The sequence below is a fragment of the Chiloscyllium plagiosum genome, unplaced genomic scaffold, assembly GCF_037043375.1.
Source record: "Chiloscyllium plagiosum isolate Xiang-an unplaced genomic scaffold, Cpla_swu_hap1 HiC_scaffold_13, whole genome shotgun sequence".
NCBI lineage: Eukaryota > Metazoa > Chordata > Chondrichthyes > Orectolobiformes > Hemiscylliidae > Chiloscyllium > Chiloscyllium plagiosum.
The window spans coordinates 61,044,892-61,060,179 of NW_028270151.1; the positions used below are offsets into that span (position 1 = coordinate 61,044,892).

The 15,288-nt window shown below is 39.2% G+C and overlaps 1 protein-coding gene across 3 annotated transcripts in view; it reads right to left on the reverse strand.

Annotated features, from left to right (window-relative positions):
• Positions 1-9,282: 9,282 nt before the first annotated feature.
• Positions 9,283-15,288, reverse strand: part of gfm1 (G elongation factor, mitochondrial 1) — a 45,014-nt gene continuing 39,008 nt past the window's right edge. For all 3 annotated transcript variants that reach the window (XM_043702120.2, XM_087993656.1, XM_087993655.1), the window contains 2 exons: positions 11,752-11,805; positions 9,283-11,484 (listed from right to left, as the gene is read on the reverse strand). In XM_043702120.2, coding sequence (XP_043558055.2) covers positions 11,353-11,484; positions 11,752-11,805 — 186 coding nt within the window. In that variant the 3' untranslated portion in view covers positions 9,283-11,352. The remainder of the gene's footprint in view (positions 11,485-11,751; positions 11,806-15,288) is intronic.

Consider the following 15,288-nt stretch of genomic DNA (forward strand, 5'->3'; position numbering starts at 1 on the left):
ATAAAACTATAAGGTTAACTGGTCTACAACTAAACCTTACAGCTCATTATTCCTTTGAGCAAACTAATGCTGCCAATAATGCTGTCTTCCAAGAAAGACATTTTAAATCACTCGCTTGACAATTTCAGCACAGTGGACCATGGCATTATGAGTTGAATAAAGAACCTCATTAAGACAAAGGGAGGTTTATGTGGATATAATTTCCATGAAGCTAAAACTAAAATAACACAAAAGAGCAAAGAATTTACCAGCTTAAATCTTGGGAACTATAGCAAGGAATCTCACTCTCCTTTCTCCGTCATCCTACTGAATCAGTTAGAAGAGAAAAAGAAATTGGCATTGAGGACCTGAAGTAATTAAAAATGATTTATTTTTGCTGAAACTATTGTAAATTATAAAGCCAAGAGTTCAGCATCTCTAAAAGGAATCTAGGGTCTACGTGAACAGGGAAAGCAGTTCAACTGAAGAACCTTTCATGAGCAGTGCAGAGTCTGATTCTGAAACTGTCAACTGAACCAAGACATTCAATGGCCAATCAGAAACAAAAAGAAAACTAAAAAGAAAAAATAGGTGAGAGATGAGTAATAGAGAGATTAAGTAAATGCTTTTAAATTTAAAGAAAAACTCCACTGGAGTATGACTCCCATTCTAAAAGTTATTTTTCAGTGACAGACAGGCATATTAAAATAAGATTGAGTATTAAAATAGACTAGTCCTAACTTTTACTGGCAAATTTGGTAGGTATATATATCACAGTTTACAATTTAAAACTGGATCCACAAATTTAGTTATGGCCTATTTTGTGTTAAGCTGGCAAAATCTGAAATATCAGTTCAAGAAAATGAAGCTATTAGATTACATGGTTTAAAACAAAAGAAATTTTACCACGTATAAGACTACAGAGCAAAGAGTAAATGATATGGGCAGGACTTTTCTATTTGTATTTAAAGAATGGCAGATTGGGTGGATTGTATCTACCATGGCTCAGGTGTGATATACTGCCTGATTGTGTACTTCTCATTATGTACCAAGCGAGATGTTGTGTGACTTACTCAGTCAATCATGAGACAAGTGAGTTAGTTCTAGGTTCAAACACTCTGACAGCATAAGTAATGGATAGGATCACAGAGTTATACAGCTAGAAACAAACCTCTGGTTCAACCCATCCATGCCAACCGTATAACCTAATCTGACCTAGTCCCATCCGTCAGCATTTGGCCCCTATCCCTCTAAACCACTTCTACTCATATACCCATCCAGATACCTTTTATATGTTGTAATTGTACCAACCTCCACCACTTCTGGCAGCTTGTTCTATACACGCATCACCCTCTGTGTGAAAACGTTATCCCTCAGGTCCCTTTAATACTTTTCCCCTCTCACCTTAAACCTAGACCATGTAGTTTTGGACTTGCCTACCCTGGAAAAAGGATCTTGGCTATTTACCCTACCTTTGCCTCTCATTTTATAAAACTCTATAAGGTCACCCCTCAGCCTCTGACACACCATGGAAAAATGCCCAAACCTATTCAACCTCTTCCTATAACTCAAACCTGCCAGTCCCAGCGACATCCTTGTACATCTTTTTTGCACCCTCTTAAGTTTCATAACATCTTTCCTTTGGAAGGGCAACCAGAATTATACACAGTGTGAAAGTGGCCTCACCAATGTCCTAATCAGCCACAACATGATATCGCAATTCCTTTATTGTGTTCTGACCGATGAAAGCAAGTGTTTCAAATGCCTTCTTCACCAACTTATCTACCTGCAATTCCATTTTTAAGGAGCTATGCACTTCACCCTTAGGTCTCTTTGTTTGGCAGCACTCCCAGAGCCCTACCATTAAGTGAATAAGTCCTGCCCTAGTTTGCCTTACCAAAGTGCAACACTTCACAAATATCTAAATTAAACTTCATGTCCCGTTGTACTCTGAGATAATCTTCACTGTCATCTACAAACTTACTAATCATACCTCCTATATTTACATCTAAATCCCTTATATAAATGACAAAAAGCAATTCCACTAGAGTAGTAAAACCATAACAGGCTTACTGTTGTATGTTAGAATGTGTCAGCTGTAACACAGAGCCTTCAAATTCTTAGGACTGTGTACCTTGGCCAATTGAGATGAAGCTCTTTTGACTAGTGCATTATGTTCCATATTGTGGAACTTATGGATCAAAGGGTGGCAATCAGTGGGTACAAAGTACTTTTAATGAATCCTCAAGTACATATCCAAATTAGAGCTTTATAAAGAACTGAGAAATGGCAGAGAAGCTAAATAAGTACTGGTGTGGTTTATCTCCACAGAGTAAAATACAAGTCATTTCCCTGAAATAAGAACCAATGGTCTAGTGAGTGAATGGAACTGAATTAGAGAAATTCTCCAACTGCATTGGAGAAATTAATGGTAGTGAAAGATGACAACCCCCAGGAGTTGATAACATTTATGTTAAGTGTTGAACGGGATGGCTAAAGAGATACTGGAGATACATTGATTATCTTTCTAAATGTGATTAATTCAGCAAATGGTGGCCTGCAAATTGGAAGGTTGCAAATGAGGCTACCTTCATGAGGAGAGTGAAAACAGTAACTGCAGACTTGTTAGTCTGACATCAGTGGTAGGAAAAACAATAGAATCTATATTAAAGGATTTAAGTTACTGGATACTTAGAAAAATAATTGTCTAATTGAGCATGGATTGACAAACCTGAAAAATCTTTCAAAATGTTACTGGACAGAATCGATATCAATGATTTTGACTTAGGCACCAAATGTAATATTTTTAAGTTTGCAAATGACAAAACTTTCTGGGAATGCGGTAAGGAGAATGCAAAGAAACTCCAAGGGAATTTAAACTAATTGGGCAAGAGTGCGACAATAGAACATAATGTGGATAAGTATGAGGTTATCTACTTGAGTAGGGGGAATGAAGCTGCAAAGTATTTATTGGATCATGAGAGATTGTGAAGTGTTAATGTCCAAAGGGGTTCATGAGTCACTGAGAGAAAGCATATATGTGCAGCAAGCAATATAAAAGGCAAATAATAGGTTCACCTCGAAAGCAAGAAGATTTGAATAAAGGAGCTAAATGTCTTGAGTAAAGTGCATAAAATACTGGTGAGACTGTACTTTGAGTATTGTGTGCAATTCTAGTCCCCTTGCTGAAGGAAGGATAGATTTGCCATATGCGGAGTACAGAGTATGTTCATCAGGATTCCTAGCATGGCAGAACTATCTGAGAAACAGAGGCTGAGGAAATTGTGTGTGTTCTTCAGAGTTTAGAAGAATTAGAAGTGATTTCCTAGACGTATACAAAACTCCTACAGGTAGATAGAGTCATAGATATACAGCACGGAAACAGACCCTTCGGTCCAACCCGCCCATGCCAACCAGATATCCCAACCCAAACTAGTCCCACCAGCCAGCACCTGGCCCATATCCCTCCAAACCCTTGCTGTTCATATACCCACCCAGATGTCTTTTAAATGTTGCAATTGTACTAGCCTCCACCACTTCCTCTGGCAGCTCATTCCATACATATACCCCCCTCTGAGTGAAAAGGTTGCCCCTTAGGTCTCTTTCCCCTCTCACCCTAAACCTATGCCCTCTAGTTCTGGACTCCCCAACGCCAGGGAAAATATTTTGCCTATTTACCCTATCCACGCCACTCATAATTTTGTAAACCTCTATAAGGTCACCCCTCAGCCTCCGACACTCCAGGGAAAACAGCCCCAGCCTGTTCAGCCTCTCCCTATAGCTCAAATCCTCCAATCCTGGCAACATCCTTGTAAATCTTTTCTGAACCCTTTCAAGTTTCATAACAACTTTTCGATAGGAAGGAGACCAGGATTGCACGCAATGTTCTAACAGTGGCGTAACCAATGTCCTGTACAGCCGCTACATGACCTCCCAACTCCTGTACTCAATATTCTGACCAATAAAGAAAAGCAGAGCAAACACCTTCACTGTCCTATCTACCTGCAACTCCACTTTCAAGGAGCTATGAAAATGCACTCCTAAGTCTCGTTGTTCAGAAACACTCCCTAAGACCTTAACATTAAATATATAAGTCCTGCTAAGATTTGCTTTCCTAAAATGCAGCACCTCACATTTATCTAAATCAAACTCCATCTGCCACTTCTCAGCTCATTGGCCTATCTGATCAAGAACCCGTTGTAATCTGTGGGTACCTTTTTTGCTGTCCACTACACCTCCAATTCTGGTGTCATCAGCAAACTTACTAACTAATCCTCTTATGCTCACATCCAAATCATTTATATAAATGACAAAACGTAGAGGACCCAGCAGCGATCCTTGTGGCACTCCACTGGTCACAGGCCAGTGGCACCACGTTAGCCAACCTCCAGTCTTCCAGCACCTCACCTGTGACTATCGATGATACAAATATCTCAGCAAGAGGCCCAGCAATCACTTCCCTTGCTTCCCACAGAGTTCTAAGGTACACCTGATCAGGTGCTGGTGATTTATCCACTTTATGTGTTTCAAGACATCCAGCACTTCCTCCTCTGTAATATGGACATTTTTCAAGATGCCAACATCTATTTCCCTACACTCTATATCTTCCATGTCCTTTTCCACAGTAAATACTGATGCAAAATACTCGTTTAGCATCTGCCCCATCTCCTACAGCTCCACACAAAGACCGCCTTGCTGATATTTGAGAGGCTCTATTTTCTCCCTAGATACCCTTTTGTCCTTAATGTATTTGTAAAAACCACTTGGATTCTCGTTAATTCTATTTGCCAAAGCTCATGTCCCCTTTTTGACTTCCTGATTTCTCTCTGAAGTATACTCCTCCTGCTGTTATTAGAGTAGATTCCCTACAGTGTGGAAACAGGCCCTTTGGCCCAACAAGTCCACACCGACCCTCGGAAGAGTAACCCACCCAGACCCATTTCCCTGTGACTAATGCACCTAACACTACGGGCAATTTAACATGGCCAATTCACCTGACCTGCACATCTTTGGACTGTAGGAGGAAACCATGGGGAGAACGTGCAAACTCCACACAGACAATGGCCCGAGGCTGGAATCGAACCTGGGACCCTGGTGCTGTGAGGTAGCAGTGCTAACCATTGAGCCACTGTGCCGCCCCAAGAATTCTACTAAGGATTCAACCAATCTATCCTGTCTATACCTGACATTTGCTTCCTTCTTTTTCGTAACCAAAACCTCAATTTCTTTAGTCATCCAGCATTTCCTGGACCTACCAGCCTTTCCTTTCACCCTGACAGGAATATACTTTCTCTGGACACTCGTTATCTCATTTCTGAAGGCTTCCCATTTTCCAACTGTCCCTTTACCTGCGAGCATCTGACCCCAATCAGTTTTTGAAAGTTCTTGCCTAATACCATCAAAATTGGCCTTCCTCCAATTTAGAATTTCACCTTTTAGATCTGGTCTATCCTTTTCCATCACTATCTTAAAACTATTAGAATTATGGTTGCTGGCCCCAAAGTTCTCCCCCACTGACACCTCAGTCACCTGCCCTGCCTTATTTCCCAATAAACTTCTCTTGTAGGTACATCCACATATTGAATCAGAAAATTGTCTTGTACGCACTTAACAAATTCCTCTCCATCTAAATCCTTAACATTATAGCAGTCCTAGTCTATGTTTGTAAAGTTAAAATCCCCTACCGTAATCACCCTATTATTGCTACAGATAACTGAGATCTCCTTACAAATTTGTTTCTCAATTTCCCTCTATTAGGCAGTCTATAATACAATCCCAATAAGGTGATCATCCCTTTCTTATTTCTCAGTTCCACCCAAATAACTTCCCTGGATGTATTTCCAGGAATATCCTTCCTTAGTACAGTTATAATGCTATCCCTTATCAAAAATGCCACTCTCTTGCCTCTTTCTATCCTTCCTGTAGCAGTTGTATCTTGGAACATTAAGCTGCCGGTCCTGTCCATCCCTGAGCCATGTTACTGTAATTGCTATGATACCCCAGTCCCATGTTCCTAACCATGCTCTGAGTTCAGCTGCCTTCCCTGTTAAGCCTCTTACATTAAAACAAATGCAGTTTAATTTATCAGTCCTACCTTGTTCTCGGCTTTATCCCTATGTGCCCCGACTGTTTGACTCACCTTTGCTTTCAACTGTACCAGTCTCAGATTGAAATTTTTCCTATCTCCCTGGGTCCCACTCCCCCACCTTACTGGTTTAAATCCTCCCGAGCAGCTCTAACAAATCTCCCTGCCAGTATATCAGTGCCCTTCTAATTTAGATGCAATCCGTCCTTCTTGTACAGGTCACTTTTACCCCAAAACAGCTTTCAATGATCCAAAAATGTGAATCGTTCTCCTCAGTCATGCATTTATCTTCCTATTCCTGTCCTCACTAGCTCGTAGCACCGGGAGTAATCCAGATATTACTATTCTCAAGAATCTCCTTTTTAAATTCATGCCCAACTCTGTAATCACCCTTCAAAATCTCAACCTTTTTAGTTCCATTGTCGTTGGTTCCAATTTGTACAATGACCTCCTGCTGGCCCCTCTCCCCCTTGAAAACATTCGACATCCTCTCTGAGACACCCTTGATCCTGGCACCAGGGAAGCAACACACCATTCTCATTTTTCGCTGCTGGCCACAGAAACATCTGTCTGTACCTTGAACTAGAGAGTCCCCTAACACAATCGATTGCTTGGAACCCAACCTACCTCTCAACACATTAGAGTCAGTCTCAATACCAGAAACTTGGCTGTTCGTGCTACGTTCTGGAAATTCCATCACCCCCATTTTCCAAAACAGCATACTTGTTTGAAATGGGGATAGCCATAGAAGGCTCCTGCACTACCTGCCTACCTCTCTTACCTTTCCTGGAGTTAACCCATCTGTGTGACTGTATCTGAGACTTTCCTCCCTTCCTATAACTACCATCCATTACATCCACTTGCTCTTGTAAATTCCTCATTGCCTCTAACTGCCTTTCCAACTAATCCATTCGATCCGATAGGATTCACAACCAATGGCATTTATTGCAGATATAATCCTCAGTAACCCATAAACTCTCCCTAAACGCCCAGATCCGACAAGACCATATGACTCTACTAAGGGCCATTTTTGCTTCTTTCAATCTACAGTCCCAGAAAATAGCACTAACTTATTCCTCTACAAAACACTGCTCCAGGTTAAATTAATACGTATGGCTTATATTTTAAGTTTAATCAAGAGACATAGTTTAATAAACCATATAATCGAGAAAAAACCCACTCCACTCACTACTGCAGACTTATTTGAAGGCCACGCTTAAAATCCACTTATCTGTTTGTGTGCTATGACCTCTCCCAGACAGGTTCCTCCAAGATCAGTTGCGAATTTCACTGCTTTTTAATTATCCCATATGCACTCCGATGTCCAGCGATACATGAATTCAACAGCAAAGGCTGGTAAATGTGTACATGTTATTGCCCTTAGCTATGGGGTCTAAAAGCAGGGGACAATGTTAGAATAATAGGCAAACCACTTAGGTCTGAGACGAGGAGGAATTTTAATACTCAGAAGTTGATGAATTACTTGAAATATTCACCCCAGAGCCTGTTGAAGCTGTCATCAAGTTCAAGACAGAGATCGATGGATTTCTAATTATTGATGACAGCAAGATAAATGGGAATAGTGTGGGACTACGGTGCTGTGGTAGATGATCAGCCAAGATCTTGAATGGCAGTGCAGACTCCAGTAGTCCCTATAAAAAGTGCTATAATTACATGATCCTGTCAAAATGATTTTATAATTTTTATCTTTAACCACACCACAGTTACTGTGAATGTATAGTGAACAATTTGAATGACATCAAAATATTATTCTATTGCAGTGTATGCCTAAATGAGAATTTTTTTTTATTGTTAACAGTTCAGTGAATCAATCAGATTTAAAAGATCTTTAGTAGTGTAGATCAACTTGGTTAATAGCCACACAATAACATGGCTTTAAACTTTGGAAAAAGATGTTTGCTACTGTTAAGCTTTTAACTGGACGCTATTGAAGGCAAAGGATTTTAAGATTCAATGCAGTCCAGGAACAACACTGTATTGTTGACCTTGATGCAACTTTACACCAACACCATGTCTGCTTTTCTGAATATTAAATATCCGTGTCCAAATCAGCATTTTCCAGAAGCAGACAGCCTCAGCAAACACTGGGACCTTTTCTCATTTGTTTATCAGCATGCTGCTGTGCACATGCTGGCTGCCACATTTTTCTTTTCACATATCATTGCCTTTTCTTCAAAATGCATTCATTGACTGTCAATGTTTTGAGATATTCTCAAAACTTGGTAAAAGGCTACATAAAAGCAAATTTGCTCCTTCTTTACTGAGGAGAAAGTGAGGTCTGCAGACGCTGGAGATCAAAGCTGAAACTTTATTGCTGGAACAGCACAGCAGGTCAGGCAGCATCTAGGGAACAGAAGATTCGACGTTTCGGGCACATGCCCTTCTTTACTGAGTCAGGTTTCAATTGATTCTAAGCACTCAAGCCAGATAAACACTGTTTTAGAGCTTAACATTATTTAGTTCAACCATTAATGAAAACTTTCTGCTTTGTAATGCAGTATCCTAAATAATTGGCAGGATTATATTTAAAGGTAATTTGTCAGTTTTTACTCTTGTACTTTTGGAACCTTACACAACACAATTTAAGATCACATTGTAAATATTCTCAGTTCTCACTCAGTTATGGAAGTTTTATCTAGTGGAATTGAATATGCTAGCTAGAATCACTGCAGGACAGGAGGGTCAGAAACAAAGACTATTTTGTATGCACAATCTTGGAATATTTTCATGAATTTGGAAACCATAGGTACAATGGATAGACAAACTTAAAATAAACAAAATCAGAAATGTTGCATGTGTACAATTTTTTAATATAGTGCAGTTCTGCTATTTCATTACCCACTAATGCACCACATTACCACCCCACAAACACCTGCCAAAATTGGGCCCCTATTTTTAGCCAATAAATTGAAAAGAAAGTCTACCAGTGTTAAATTTTGTTATTCAACAGTAATGCTCAATAGTGTAGATTTTTTAAAATGAAGATTTTAATACGAATGACAAATGAAAAATAAAGTACCTACTGATAACTTTCTGTAAATACTATTCAGCTTTAAATATAAAAAGCCAAATGCAGTAAATATGAAAGGGAATTAGATTACAATCTAGTAAAAGCAAAGCTGTTAAGTTAAGCACTGCTCACTTAATATGCTAAACATTAAATATTTCAGTACAGAAGCAAACCCTTGATACAAAAATAAGAAAAAAGGTTTTATTTTTGCCGTTTTACCTCAAACAAATCTCAACTTTGATCTTTTATGTTCTCATTTATAGAATTCAACTCTACAAATGTAAAGGAATAAATGTCTGCAGATATAATTTATTAAGCTGTTGAGGCCATTAGGGCATAATGCAGTATGTCCTGATGCGCCAATGTCACACTAGTATTTTCTTCCATATTGAATGACTAGTTTCAGCCTGGATAACACAGGTCGAATGTTCCTTGGAATGGCAAAAATGTCCTTATTGTCATTGAGAGCAGATGGTGTTACAATTTTACATACGTAAGAATTCAAACTGAAAATGTATTTTCAAGAAGAAGTTAAAAACCTGAAACTAGGCAGTTTGCTCCAATGTGATTAACAGTGCAGACTTGAGGCCCAGGGTGAGGCATCCCCTCCTCCAGAGACTGCACCCCACATCAGTAAAAAGACCATAATGATAGCTGACACTGCCTTCATCTATGTGGTGTATTTCTCATATGTCAGGGGTTCCTATCTATGGTTGAGTCTTGAATTCCTCGCCTCAACCACAGGCCCAGCAGCAATGTCTCCACTACCGTGCTGTGATCTGTCTGAGCCCAGCCCCTAGATGCTGGCGCTGCAGAACAACAGGAGTTCCAACATCAGCCAACTCAACACCCAAAACTTGTTTCCACTGATTCTAGAGGAACTCAGATGATTTAATAGACAAGTGAATACAAAACTACCATTTTTTACAATGTAGTTTTAAAAGAGATTGCCACATTTATATGATACATTGCATGTTGATCCATATATACAATCTTTAAAAAATATATTGTGTTTTACTGCTTTATTGCTGTTTTATTTTTGATTTCTGTAATCAAATGACATTTCAAGTGTTAAAATGGGTCAGACTGAAAATTAATTTTGGAAGCAGTGCCAAAGAGAGTAATAGAAAAAATGGACAGCTCGGGGCCAAAACCACTTTCACGTATTTCCCAGGAAGAGGTATAGAATAGTAGTGGCAGGAGACTTAAATCCAGTAATGGACAAGATAGTGAAGCTATGTAGCGCAAGAGAAAATGAACAGCTTGCAAGAAATAAACATCTTCAGGCAATCAAAGGGAAAAATCACAAACATTTTCATTTAACCAAGTTCACGATCTATATCATTCTTCCTTTTAGTTTCATGGTTGGATCTATATTGCCTGCGAATCCAAAATATGAAAAACATATTTTCTTTAAGACAAAAGCATCAGAACACAACTTCGTGAAGCCTGAGTTAACAGCTCCAGATAAAAATATCCTTCATGTACAGAACAGCATTTTTAAAAGGACACAAGATTTGTTAAACACTTACAAGGGATTTTTTTTTGTAGATTAAAACAGAACATAGTAAATAATCTAAATAATAAATAACAGTGCAAATGGCACAACAACATGCTGAAACAAGACTCTTCTATAAAAAATTAGTTGGCCAAAACATTTTTGAATAATATAGTATTCCTTTAAATTAACAGAAACATAAAAAGAAAATTGATATATTTCTGAAAGCAATGCAAGTTAAATTTAACTGACAAAAATTGCTATATTCAAAATATTAGAATGATAATTGAGGGATATTTTATGCTTTGGATAGGCATCTCAAATTTCAGAAAAATGATATCTGGGCCACAAAACATTTGCTGCTGGAATCAATAGGGACAATTTAATTTTTAAAAGTGATAAGCAATTAAAAAAACCAATAATTCTCTGTGGTTCAACCATTCTTGAAATCACAGATAACATCCTTTTCAAAAAGGTATCAACTAATTTTCACTTTCAAAGCAGCAACATGAAGGAATACATGTCAGCATGTAACCACCTGATAATCAATCAATCTCCTTCAAAAATTGGCAATGGTTTAATGTTAGTTCGAGATGTATCGATTGCTGCAAGTCTTGTCAAAAGAACAATTTTAAGGAATCCTTATGGGAAGTGTCACCAGTGAAAATGTTTCCAACAACAATGCCAGTATATTTATATTCTTAAAACAGTTATTAAACTGTGCACGCACTGAGGTGAAAAATCAACCAATAATGATATTTAGTACTTGGCTTTTCCCTTTTTAACGGGTAATTGACCAGTTGCTTCCAGGTATTTATTGATCAGCTCTTCCTGTACACTGGGCAGACATGGCTGATATCTGCTGTAGTCCATAGTGTATTCACCTTTACCCTGGAAAAGATAGTTAACAAGGTTATGAAAAGAAAAATAACTTTTAAATGTTCATCCACATTTCATATAATGAAAAAGTAAGAATTAATCAAGTAAAAATTAAAGCTGTATTTATAGTAAATAACAAATCTTCATACCCCTATGTTCTTAATGCTATGTCAAACACTTTTTTAAGTTAATAAGAAAAAGAACAAACAGCCTCAGAGGAGGAAGAGATTAAATTGGAAGTCATGCAAATCAGATATTTTTACATGCTTGTATATATACCTCTGTCGATGATCGCAGTTCTGTGGCATATCCAAACATGTCATTCAGTGGTATCTGTAAAACAGGAGCCATTTTTCAACTCTTGAATAATGAGAATATTGGCAGGAATAAATTCTCCATGTCAATGTCGATTTCATTCATTGAGTTAAACACTTTATAAGATTAAAAAGTGACAAAAAAAAGCACAGCAGATTGACCAAGTAAGAGCCAACATGATCCAAGGCAAAATGGCATTCTGGTTCAAAACTGGCTGGAAGTCAGGAAGGTGGTGATGGTAGAGGACTGGACGTTTGCAAGGCTCACTACTGGGGTCTTTATTGAATGTGACGCATATTGACGATTTGGATTTCAATGCAGGAGGTCTGATCAAGACATCTGTGAATGACACAAGAATTGGCAGGGTGCTAAATAGAGAAGATATCAATGGACTGATCAGTTGGACAGAGCAGTCGCAAATGAAACCAAATCTGAAAAGTGAGAATGATTTGAAGAGACCTAACAAGGTAAGGGATTACACTATGAACAATGGGAAATACTCACAATCAGGCATTGGTTTGCACATCCACAGATCCCTGAAGATAGCAGAGTAGGTGCTTAAGATGTTTAAGGAGGCTTATGAAATATTTGCCTTTAGTCGCCAAGGCACAGCATACAAGAGAAAGGAAATGATGCAGAAATGGTAAAACGCTGGTTCAGTCACAACTGGAGCACTGTCTGCAGTTCTAGTCATCAACAACAGGAAAGATGTGATTGCACTACACAGAGTGTACAGGAGATTTACCTGTGCTGGAAGGTCAAAATAATATGAGAAAAGACTGGATAGGCTGCATTGTTTTCTTTGGCTCAGTGAAGGTTGCGAGGAAACTTAATAGAGGTAAGTAGAATTATGAGGGTAGAGATTGGATGGACAGGAACACATTGTTTTCTATCAGCTGAGGAATCAATAACTAGGGTGCATAGATTTAAGCTAAGGTGAAAAGGAGAGTTGAGCAAAGCTTTTCACTCATTAAGTTGGTGGAAGTTTGCTGGACCGCACTGCCTGAAACAGTTGATGGGTCAGAAGTTCTCTCAACATTTAAAAAGTACTCATGGACAAAGACAAGAATGGTCTTAAAGGAAGAGTGCTAAATTGGGGTAAGGCCAACTATAGCAAAATTTGGCAGGAGCTGGGGAATGTGGATTGAGAGCAGCTGTTTGAAGGTAAAAATCCCATTTGGGAGGCTTTTAAAGAGAGGTTGATTAAAGTGTAGGACAGACATGTCCCTGTGAAAATGAGGGATAGAAATGGCAAAATTAGGGAAACATGGATAACAGGTGAAATTGAGAGACAAGCTGAGAGGAAAAAGGACGCATACATAAGGACTAGGCAACTGAAATCAGACAAAGCTTTGGAAGAACATCGAGAAAGTACGACCAATCTGAAACAAGGAATTAAGAAGGTTAAAAGGGGTCATGAAGTATCTTTAGCAAATAGGGTTAAGGAAAATCCCAAAGCCTTTTATTCGTATATAAGGAGCAAGGGTTGGCTCACTCAAGAACAAAGGAGGAAAGTTATGCGTGGATCAAAAAAAAATGGGTGAGATTCTTAATGAGTACTTTGTGTCAGTATTCACTGAGAACTGGAACATGATGGATGTTGAGGTTAGAGATAGATGTTTGGTTACTTGAGGTCAAGTCAGCATTAGGAAGGAGGAAGTGTTGGGTATTCTAAAAGGCATTAAGGTGGACAAGTCCGTGGGTCCGGATAGGATCGATCCCAGGTTACTGAGGGAAGCGAGAGGGGAAATAGCTGAGGCCTTAACAGACATCTTTGCAGCATCCTTGAACACGGGCGAGGTCCTGGAGGACTGGAGAATTGTTAATGTTGTCCCCTTGTTTAAGGGTCGCAGGGATAATCCAGGTAATTGTAGACCAGTGAGTGTGACATCAGTGGTAGGGAAGCTGCTGGAGGGATAGGATCTATTCCCATTTGGAAGAAAATGGGCTTATCAGTGATAGGCAACATGGTTTGTGCAGGGAAGGTCATGTCTTACCAAATTAATAGAATTCTTTGAGAAAGTGACAAAATTGATTGAAGAGGGAAGGGCTGTAGATGTCATTTACACGGACTCCAGTAAGGCGTTTTTAAGGTTCCCCATGGTAGGCTGATGAAGAAAGTGAAGTTGCATGGAGTCCAGGATATACTAGTGAAATGGATAGAGATTTGGCTGGGCAGTAGGAGACAAAGAGTAGTAGTGGAAGAGAGGTTCTCAAAATGGATAACAATGACCAGTCGTATTCCAGAGGGATCAGTGTTAGGACCACTGATGTTTGTGATATACATTAAACGATCTGGAGAAAGGTGTAGGTGGTCCGATTAGCAAGTTTGGAAATGACACTAAGATTAGTGGAGTAGCAGACAGTGAAGGGGACTGTCAGAGAATGGAGCAGAATATAGATAGATTGAAGAGTTAGTCACAGAAATGACAGATGGAGTTCAATCCGAGCAAATGCAAGGTGATGCATTTTGGAAGATCCAATTCAACAGCAAACTATACAGTAAATGGAAAAGCCCTGGGGAAAACTGATGTACAGAGAGAGATTTGGGTGTTCAGGTCCATTGTACCCTGAAAGTGGCAATGTAGGTCGATAGAGTGGTCAAGATGGCATACAGGGTGCTTCTTTCATCGGATGGGTATTGAGTACAAGAGTCAGCAGGTCTTGTGACAATTGTACAGGATTTTGGTTCGACCACATTTGGAATACTGCATATAGTTCTGGTCACCATATGACCAAAAGGATGTGGATGATTTGGAGTAGGTTCACCAGGATGTTGCCTGGTATGGAGCGTGCTAGTTATGAAAATAGGTTGAGTACATTAGGATTATTTTCATTTGAAAGATAGAGTTTGAGGGGGGATCTGATTGAGGTCTACAAAATCATGAGAGGTATAGACAGGTGGACAATAAGAAGGTTTTCCCCTAGACTGGGGGACTCAATGACTAAGAGTCATGAATTCAAGGTGAGAGGGGGCAAAGTTTTAAGGGAGATATGCATGGAAAGTTATGCAGAGGGTGGTGGATGCCTGGAACGCATTGCCAATGAAGGTGCTAGAGGCAGGCATGATAGCGTAATTTAAGATGTATCTGGACAGATACATGAATGGACAGGGAGCAGAGGGATACAGATCCTTAGAAAATAGGTGACAGGTTAAGATAGAGAATCTGGATCAGCGCAGGCTTGGAGGGCCGAAGGGCCTATTCCTGTGCCGTGATTTTCTTTGTTCTTTGAGAATTCATATTTCAATTGTGTCAACATAAACTCCAAGGCCATAGGCCAAAAGATGGAAAATAGGGTAAGTGTTGCCAAAGTTTTGTTGACTGATGCAGACATGGACCAAACAGCCGCTTCCTATGCTGTAAACCTCTATGCATCTTAAGATATCACATGATCCAGTGCAAATGCTGCAATTAGAAAAAGGAATGTTCCATTGCACAACACAAAATTCCTTTTATCCTTTGCAGTGTTCTACTGAACCATAATCCTTTTGAAACCGTT